Consider the following 10083-nt stretch of genomic DNA (forward strand, 5'->3'; position numbering starts at 1 on the left):
AGAGGAGTGAATTTGAACAAAAAAAATAAAAAAAATTATTCTAACAATTAGGTTTGTCATAAATTAAAATAATTTAATAATTTATTATTATTCTTTTTTCTGCCCATAAATTTGCTATTCCAACGATTTTCCCTAATTTCATCCTCAGCCAATTTCCAAGTTCGACTCATGGGCCGAGTATAATGGGCCTAAACTATACGTAAGGCCCAATAATAGCCTGCTTTTTCAGGCAAGTGACCAATCATCGTTCGTCTCTTCCACGAATCACAATCGAGTGCGATGAATTTTTGTTTGAAAAGAAATGGTGGAATTACATGACCGGAAGAAACCGGCCAAATGGCCGGATCTCATCGGCCGTTGCATAGTCTCTCTAATACTTGTTTTGCTTACTCAAAGCACCCAATTTCTTGTTCCTCACTTCTTCTCCGATTTGTCCTTCTTCATTCAACTCCTACTTTCAGGTCTCTCTATCTCTCTCCTGTTCTTTTTCGGAGCTTGATTGATGGTTTCCATTAACTGTGAGGTTATTAATTTTTTCCAGCTATGATGCTTCTAACTGTTGCAAGCGCTGCTGGATGGTGCAGGCGGCTTCTTCGAGTCCGCTCGTCTGCTCCGGCGTTCGTTTTCTTCAGTGTACTTTTTGTCTGGCTGGTTTACATAGCTTTTGTTCGACAAGGTCCTTTTCTCAATGTTATTTTTGTTTCTCAATTTTCTACTTAGGAACTGATTGCCCTGAATGATCGAGAAGGTGAAATTCTTGCATAACGTGATTGAAATAATAATTTTGAGCTGAAATATCATAGGAGTAGAAGTTGCTCTCTAGAGTCTTAAGAATAACGAGTATTGAATCTGCTGTCAACTGTACACTTCGCAATTCATTCCAATCCGACTGGCGGGATTGTACTTGGCTTACCCCCCCCCCCCCCCCCCCCCCCGAATTCTAACTGACGATTTCTTACAATTCGATTTGAAGGACGAAAGTTCCTTTAGTTCTGATGGAACTCCACCTTTGATATGAAATTCAGCTTTATTTCAATATGGAATGAAATTACAATCTCTGTGATTCTTCTCTCTAGAATCAACAGCCAATTTCTTACACAATTCAATGATATCCCCTCTCCCGCCCTTCTAACAATATTTATACTAACCATCTAACCGATTAGCTCTAACCAATTCTTAACTACTTAACTAACTACTCTTCCCCCTTCAAATGCCCTGCACGTGTGACTTATTTTCTACTCCTTCTCTTATATACAAACTTAATAGGAGGAGGTCTAACATTACCCTCCCCTTCCAAATTCACCTTGTCCTCAAGGTGAAAAGTAGGGTATAGCCGCTGATTTTCATCATAACACTCCCACGAAGCTTCATGTTCCAGTAAATCCTTCCAACAAATCAAAACTTCCCAATCACCATTACCATTTTTCTGGTACTTCACAGCCTCTTCCGGTTGAGCCTGCCACTCTAAATTCTCACTGATAAACTGGATAGTTGGCTGTACCCCAGTTCTGTCTCCTACAAACTTCTTTAATTGCAAAACATGAAAGACAGGATGTATCGAAGTAGTAGCTGATAAGTCCAATTTGTATGCCACTGTTCCCACCTTATCCACAATCTGATAAGGGCCAAAGAACTTTGGAGATAATTTTTCATTACGTTTCTTTCTCAAAGAAAGTTGTCTATACGGCCTTATCTTCAAAAATACCCAATCATCAATATCATATTCAATATGTCTCCTTTTCATATCAGCATATTGTTTCATTTGCTGCTGTGCCAATAATAAATGATCACGAAGAGCAGCTAACACAGTATCCCTTTCACTTAGCTGTTCGGCCAAAGTCGAATTAGATGTAGCACCAGCCCCATATGAGATCAATGATGGAGGTTTCCTACAGTACAACACCTGAAATGGTGAAACTCCCAATGAGCGTTGAGAGGTGGTGTTGTACCAGTACTCAGCCCATGGTAACCACAACACCCATTCCTTTGGCTTCTCATTACAAAAACAATGCAAATAAGTCTCCAGCCCTCTATTTACAACTTCTGTTTGGCCATCCGATTGCGGATGGTATGCGGTACTCTTATTCAGCCTTGTTCCAGTGAGTCTAAACATTTCCTTCCAAAAAGTGCTGAGAAAAGTTTTATCTCGGTCTGAAACGATTGATGAAGGAAATCCATGCAGTCGAACAATCTCTTTAACAAACACTTCAGCCACTGTTTTGGCTGTATAAGGATGTTTGAGCGGTATAAAATGGCTGTATTTACTTAGCCGATCAACCACCACTAACACTACTTCAAATCCCTTAGCCTTGGGTAGTCCCTCAACAAAATCCATAGAGATATAACTCCAAACTTGTTGGGGAGTTTCTAGAGGAGTTAAAATTTTTCGTTGACATAGAGATATAACTCCAATCTGGGGATAAAGCCACGGTCTTGTTTCGTTGACAAACTACGCATTCCTCACAATATTCCTGAACATCTTTCTTCATCCCCGGCCAATATAACTCACTTGCTAATCTCTTATAAGTTCGCAAAAATCCCGAATGTCCTCCTACCATTGAGTCGTGAAAGGTATGTAGCATAGTTGGGATCAATTTCGAAGTCTTTGACAAGACCAAGCGATTCTTATAACGCCACATATCATTTTTTTGTGAGAATTTAATATTCCTTTTATTTGTATATGTTTGCTCTTTCGCAATAGCCTTCTGTAATATCTCATCCTTCTCTACTTCTTCTTTAATAGTAGCCAAATCTACTAGGGTCGAAACTGTCATTCTACAATTCATTATCTCTATAGGTTTCCTTAACAACGCATCAGCTGCTTTGTTTTCCAAACCCGGTTTATATATCACCTCAAACGAATATCCGAGCAACTTGGCTACCCAATTCTGATATTGTGGTTGAATTGTTCTCTGTTCTAGGAGAAATTTGAGTGATTTCTGATCTGTTTTAACAACAAATCTCGCCCCCAACAGGTAAGGACGCCATCGTTGGACTGCAAGTACTACAGCCATTAGTTCTCTTTCATAAACTGGTTTTGCCCTATCCCTCATAGCCAATTTATGACTATAAAACGCAATAGGCTTGTTCATCTGTGTCAACAAAGCACCTACCCCAACTCCCGACGCATCTGTTTCTATCTCAAATGGCCGTTCAAAATTTGGAAGGGCTAATACTGGTAATGATATCATGGCACTCTTCAATTGTTCAAATGCCTCATCCGCTTCTTTATTCCACACGAAACCTCCTTTCTTGAGTAATTGGGTTAATGGTGCCGCAATAGAACCATAATGCTTAACAAAACGCCTATAATAGCCGGTTAATCCAAGAAACCCTCGAGTTTCTCTAACATTCGTTGGTGTTGGCCAATCGGCAATAGAACGAATTTTCTGTGGATCTACCTCAACTCCTCCTCCTAATATAATATGTTCGAGATACTCAACCTTCAGTTGTGCAAAGCTACACTTCTTCTTATTAGCATATAATGAATGCTCCCTCAGGGAAGACAGGACTTTACCCAAGTGAACTACATGATCTTCTTCGTTCTTGCTGTAGACCAATACATCGAAAAATACCAAGACAAATTTCCTCAAATAAGGTTTGAAAACAGCGTTCATCAAGGTTTGGAAAGTGGCCGGTGCATTAGTCAATCCAAACGGCATGACGAGGAACTCATAGTGTCCCTCATGAGTTCTAAATGTTGTTTTCGGAATATCCTTCTCCACCATTCTTATTTGATGATACCCTGATTTAAGGTCTATTTTAGAGAATAGGCTGGCTCCGTTCAACTCATCAAAAAGTTCTTCTACAATCGGAATTGGGAACTTGTCCGGAATTGTTACATTATTGACTGCTCGATAATCTACACAAAATCTCCAACTACAATCTTTTTTTTTAACAAGCAATACCGGGCTGGAGAATGGGCTTTTACTTGGCCGAATGACCCCTGACATCAACATTTCTTCCACTAATTTCTCCATTTCAGCCTTCTGGTGGAAACCATATCTGTATGGCCTAACATTAATGGGGTCGGTACCCTCTTTGAGATGAATTTGATGCTCAATTTCTCTCCTTGGTGGTTGTTTTTCTGGCCAAGAAAACACATCATCAGACTTTTTAAGTACGTTTTCCATTGAATTAATTGCCCAGGATGATTCTTCTTTCTCATCAGCCTCCTGTTTCCTGTCCTCTTTTACTTCAATGGTTCTACATTCAATCAGGTACCCTTCATCCTGATTACTCCAAGTTTAAACATGCTCTTAAGACTAATCCGAGCCTTGGTTAGATTGGGATCACCCTTGATACAAATACTTTTACCATTGCAAGTGAAAGTGAACGTGAGATTCTTCCAATCTACAGTAGTAACTCCTAAGGAGTGCAACCATTGCATTCCCAAAATGACATCCACTCCCCCTAATTCAAGAGGTAGGAAGTCTTCTGTTACTTTCCAATCAGCTAGTTGAATTTCTACTGATTCACAAACTCCCTTCCCTTGTATCGTTGTGCCAGAACCAAGGATCACCCCATAATGAGCCATTTCCTTGATGGTTATTGGAAGAGATTTAACCAGATTTTCTGAGATGAAATTATGTGTCGTTCCACAATCGATCATCACTACTATCTCCTTATTATTGATCATCCCTTTCACCTTCATGGTGCCTGGATCGTTTAACCCAACTACTGAATTGATTGACAGCTTTATCACAGTTTGATTGTTCTCCTTCACCTCCAATGATGCCAACTCCTTTACTACTGGCTCCTTTTCTTCGATTATTTCATATTCCTCATCCTCTTTGGCTACCACAAACATCCTCAGCTCACGTAACTCCATCTTGCACTTATGGTCTACTGAGTATTTTTTGTTACAACAGAAACAGAGTCCTTTTTCTTTTCTCGCCTGGAACTCAGCATCGGGTAGCCTGCGGTAATTCTCTCTTTTTTTACTTCATTAGCGTTGGAACTTCGTAAAGTTACCGTTCGAATAGGAAAGGTGGTATTCCCTTTGTTTCCTGTTGAAGAATTCCCTACTGCGTTTTTATTTATGGCTGAAGATTGAGGAAAAATTTTCCCGCCAAAGGAATTGTTCAAATTCGTTTCATTCCTAATAATCTCCCTATTCTCAACTAATTGAGCCACCTGCATCATTTCTGCCAATCCCTTCGGGCGGCAGAACGCAACCTCTGCTCTAATCCAAGGCAGTAGCCCATTCATGAAAGTGTCTTCGATTACGTCTTCTTGCACACTCGATAACGGAGCAACCAACTTATCGAACAGATTTCGATACTCCTCGACAGTTGTTTCTTGCTTAATTCGAAGAAACTTGCCTAACAAAGTTCCATCTCTACTCGATCTAAAGCGGATTAATAATCTCTCCTTCAAATTAGCCCAACTAAGAAATTTATCCCTCTTCTTGTTATCGATAACAATTTAAGGCGGGGCCATCGAAACTTATAGTAGAAACGAGCATTTTTTCGAATTCAGTAAGTTTATGAATTTGAAAATATCTTTCTGCTCGAAATAGCCATGAGTCGGGATCTTCTCCTGAGAAAACTGGCATTTCTACTTTTTTAAATTTGCTCCGATCCGCCGTAGTATCGTCATTCTCAGCTTTTCTCTCGTTTCGGTCATTTTCGGCGATTCACTCGGTATCGGCCGATTTGCTAGTCGATGCTTCCTTCTCTTTCCCTTTTGCAGATACAGACTCGTGCATCACCGATTCCATCACTAACAACATCTGTTGATGTTTATCGGATTGTACTCGCATTAGTTCCAGACTTCTCGATATTTCACTGAGGCTTGATTCGATTGCCGATACTTTCATTATTTCTTTCTTCATTGCGAAAATCTCTTGATCAATTTGTTCCAGCCTCTCTTCAATCCTTGTTTGCACCATTTTATTCCCAGATTTCGAAGACTCTGATACCAAAATGATGGAACTCCACCTTTGATATGAAATTCAGCTTTATTTCAATATGGAATGATTAATCGGAATTACAATCTCTGTTGTTCTTCTCTCTAGAATCAACAGCCAATTTCTTACACAATTCAATGATATCCCCTCTCCCGCCCTTCTAACAATATTTATACTAACCATCTAACCAATTAGCTCTAACCAATTCTTAACTACTTAACTAACTACTCTTCCCCCCTTCAAATGCCCTGCACGTGTGACTTATTTTCTATTCCTTCTCTTATATACAAACTTAATAGGAGGAGGTCTAACAAGTTCATCATAGACCAATTGATGATGAAATGAGTATTCTACATTTCTCACTGATTTACTTGAATTCACTGGATAACATATCTCAAGGCCAATTGATAATGAAAAAAGGATCTTATATGTCTTGTTAAGATTGTAAGGACCTTACTTTTCTAAGGGGAGATCGTCTCATCAAGATAGAGCCCTTTGGGTTCACCATTTTGGATTAGATCCAAATTTTCATTTTTGGAATGAATACTCATTAGGCCTATGATACCATGTTAGATAACATGAGTTTTCACTTAAAAACTAATTAGCAATGAGAGTAGTAGTCCTCTATTTTTAAGATTGCAATGTTAGCTTGTTTTTTTTTCTAAAGTAGATTCTCAGCAAAATTTGAAAAAGAAATATAACAGAGGTATCTACTCCATGCAAGCTCAGAGTGACAATATCATATATGCCTTGCAGATGCTTCGCTTTTGATGAATCTTCTGTTTAATGGGCAGATAATCTTGCTCATCTTTGGCCTTTGCAGGTATGTTTCCCTACTTTCTTGTTCATTCCTCACGACTCCTTTACTCCATAACTCAATATATTACAAAATGTCTTTACGATATGCTATTACCTATTGATGCCTGCTTGGCTGGCGGTTTTATTTCTTATTCTAACATACAGGTTTATAATGGCAGGATGTTATTCAGTGATCCTGGTTTGGTGTCACATAATCCATCGCCTTCAGATGCAATTCCCCAAAGTTTAGTTTTAGAAATTGACACTCACCATCAGGTTGAAAATTTAATTGAGCTTATTAAGTTTATAATATCTTGAAACCTAAGCCGTCTAGCTCTTTTTCCTGCAGAAAATGGAACTCTTAACGAGTAATCCTTATCTCAGGCCTTCAACTGAAATAGTTCTTTCTCTTTGCCTCTTTCTTGTTTTTAAGAAAATAACAAAATCATTATGTATGCCATCATACAAAATTTCAAATTTTCTGCCGATATTGCTTTTGTTTTTGTGTTTGGTTCGAATGATTCTGGATTTAGATTTTGCAAAATCTATAATGTTCTTATTTCTTAGTATGTAACTTGAATGTAATACTATTCTTCGCAATGTCAAGTATAATATTATATTACTATTGCGGGTATTGCTTAGTTTGTAGGTGTTTATGTTACCAGGGCAGTTCTTGCTCTTTTCTTTGAGTAATCGACTGGTCTCTAACTTTTGGCTAATGTTCTTCTTTCAAGGATATTGGATTGGGTGATAGATTGAGATGCTGTCCAATATGCAAGACATATGTGAAAGGCTTTGACCACCATTGCCCCGCATTCGGAAATTGTATTGGTAAATAGTAGATGATGGCATCAAAGAAGATCTTAGTTAAAGCTTATATCTCGTCACTGCTGTAAATGTGATAACATCACTTGAGTTAATATGGTGTATGTTGCATACCCTTGTAGTGCAGGGCATAAAAATTATGTCCTCTTCATGGTTTTACTATTTGGGTTTATCTGGACTGAAGCTACGTACATAACGTGCTTATCTCAATGTAAGTGTTTCGCTATCTATACCCACCTTTTCAGCTTTATTGCACCGTATTTACTGTTAGCTGATTTTTCAGATTCGGCTGAGTCTGAACTTCTTGATGGTGATGGAGCTAGGTTAGAGGTTTGTTTCTGGATTCTTTGCCTTGGTTGCTAACAGCTACTTGTATAATCATGCTTATGGATCGTCAAGAACCCGTGCCTTTGTTACTAACTCGGTATATTCAACAACTGTTCAGGTCAATTTCTCAAGGAAAGTGGCCAGGAGCACCATGCTATTCTCCATTCTACAATTAGTATGGCAGGTGTATTTCTGTCATTTGTACTTTGTCTAGGAAGCAGTTCCTTTTAGTTGACATTAGTCATTAAGATATTGATTTCGTAGAAATGGTGATGGATCTTTTACTGTTTTTAGGTGGCGTTCTTCTCGTGGCATGTATATTGTATCTGCTTCAATATTAGAACGGACGAATGGGTAAGTTCCTAACTGCTAGCCACTATAGGAGCGAATAGTGCAAATACTCTTTGCTCCACTTAGTATTCAAGTGGGTGATTGTGGACCTACTAAATATTCATTTATAAAGAAAAACCCGTAGATTTATTAGATACAAATGGAAATATCATGGTTCTAAAATTTTTATTTAGGAGGTTCATGAATTTTTAAAAAGTTGAACAAAGATTATTAGATACGAAATTGAAAAGTTTCATAAATACCTCTGAAAGATTTAAAAAAAACTTTAATTGATCCAATTTTTACACCAAATTTCATAACTCCAAAATCAAAATCAAAATTTCAAATTAAAATCATTATATCGTAGAAAAATCTATAGTTAATTACAACAATAACAATTGAGATTGATTGTGTTTGTGATCGATTATTGTGTTTTAACAGTTAAATAAATTTAAAATTATGGTTTTAATTTAAAAGTTTAATTTGGATTTTTATTAGTGAGACAATTTGAGTAAAATTTGGATCAATGTGAGCGTTTTTTTTTTTTTTTACTTTTTTTAAAACTTTAATGGCTTTCGTATAAAATTGACTATAAGAGAATTTTTGAACAAATTTTGAAAGATTTCAAATATTTTTTTGTAATTTAGCCAAATAAAAACTAATTGTAATTTGAAAAATTGACCCTTTTTTTCTTCACAATAGAAAGTGGATAATAAAACATAAAGGTTTATTGATGCGTAGATTTATCAGCTTAATTTTCAAAACAAAAAACCAAAAACTAAATCTTCAATGGATAACAATTTTGTTTTTAATTGTCTGCTTTTCTAATTTAGATTTGTTTTCTCTTAAATTTCAAAATATTTCTTGATTAAATGCTTGGATTCGTAGGCAAACTCTAAAAGTAAAGTTTTAAACTCCTTTTTAGTTTTTAAGTTTGGCCTAAAGTTGTTTTTTAAAAAACATCCACCAAAAGGGGATATAAAATTAATAAATTTATTTGAGAAAATATTTTCTTATAAATTTGGAATAGTTGCAAATGTAGCAATTGTATTTAAAATGATTAAGTATATAGTAATATTTTAAAAAAATTACAAATGTACGTGTAATAGTCCCATGTACCAAAACCGTGAGTGGACTATACGCTTTGCAAATTGCAAAAGCTCACCATTTGACTAAATAGGACTCATCTACTTTTTAAAAAGCTTTTCTTTGTTGTGTTTTGTTCTTTTCACACCACGTATCGTTCTCCGTTTCAGATTCATTGGAAGAGGTATCCAGAATTTCAAATTGTTGTTCAATCTGAGCAGGGTAAACCTTGCAGAGAACTATGACTTCAGTTATGGGAATATATATATATATATATATCTTTGTACAACTATTGTGTAACTCGGTGGTTTACAGGCCAAAGGTCCAGTGAAATGAAGTTCAGAAACCCATATGACAAAGGAATTTTACAGAATGTAAAGGAGTTCATGGTTTCAAAACAATGAGACTTTGTGTTTGCGTGGAATCATTCTCTGGGAACGAATTTGTATTGGTTTCTACAATTTTCTGTGCCCATTAACTTGTATATTCTTAAAGAAAATATAGGAAACGTAGCAAGATCGATCATAATCCCTACCAGCTACTGCTTTTTGGTTTCTACTTGCCCCTTTCCACTCTATTAACTCCAAGTTGTGTGTCCACAGGTAATTTGATTAGTACAGGTCAAGTCTCGAACTCGAAGAAGCAGCTTACTATATCCCTGACAAAGAGAACCCAATTGATTGAAGCAACCATATAAATTCATCTCCCATGGTGTTTATTCTTTTTACCAATAGCTAATGTCTAAATCTACATAGGAAAAAGACTCGTAACTTCGAGGTAAGACAACAACAAATTTGTTTAGAGGC

At 36.8% G+C, this 10083-nt stretch overlaps 1 protein-coding gene across 5 annotated transcripts; it reads left to right on the forward strand.

Annotated features, from left to right (window-relative positions):
* The first annotated feature begins 255 nt into the window (after positions 1 to 255).
* Positions 256 to 9805, forward strand: LOC103502092 (probable protein S-acyltransferase 15). 5 transcript variants are annotated; one of them, XM_008465919.3, is made up of 11 exons: positions 256 to 461; positions 542 to 676; positions 6668 to 6734; positions 6889 to 6985; positions 7444 to 7540; positions 7662 to 7745; positions 7818 to 7864; positions 7980 to 8045; positions 8156 to 8215; positions 9448 to 9499; positions 9593 to 9805. In XM_008465919.3, the coding sequence occupies exons 1-11, from the start codon at positions 302 to 304 to the stop codon at positions 9679 to 9681; spliced, it is 954 nt and encodes a 317-aa protein (XP_008464141.2). In that variant the 5' UTR covers positions 256 to 301; the 3' UTR covers positions 9682 to 9805. The 5 variants fall into 5 exon arrangements, with proteins under 5 accessions (XP_008464141.2, XP_008464142.2, XP_008464143.2 ...); XM_008465920.3 differs by having other exon boundaries at positions 585 to 676; XM_008465921.3 differs by having other exon boundaries at positions 8203 to 8215; positions 9593 to 9738.
* Positions 9806 to 10083: the final 278 nt, after the last annotated feature.

This window comes from Cucumis melo, chromosome 11 (assembly GCF_025177605.1).
Source record: "Cucumis melo cultivar AY chromosome 11, USDA_Cmelo_AY_1.0, whole genome shotgun sequence".
In the NCBI taxonomy this organism is placed as follows: Eukaryota; Viridiplantae; Streptophyta; class Magnoliopsida; order Cucurbitales; family Cucurbitaceae; genus Cucumis; species Cucumis melo.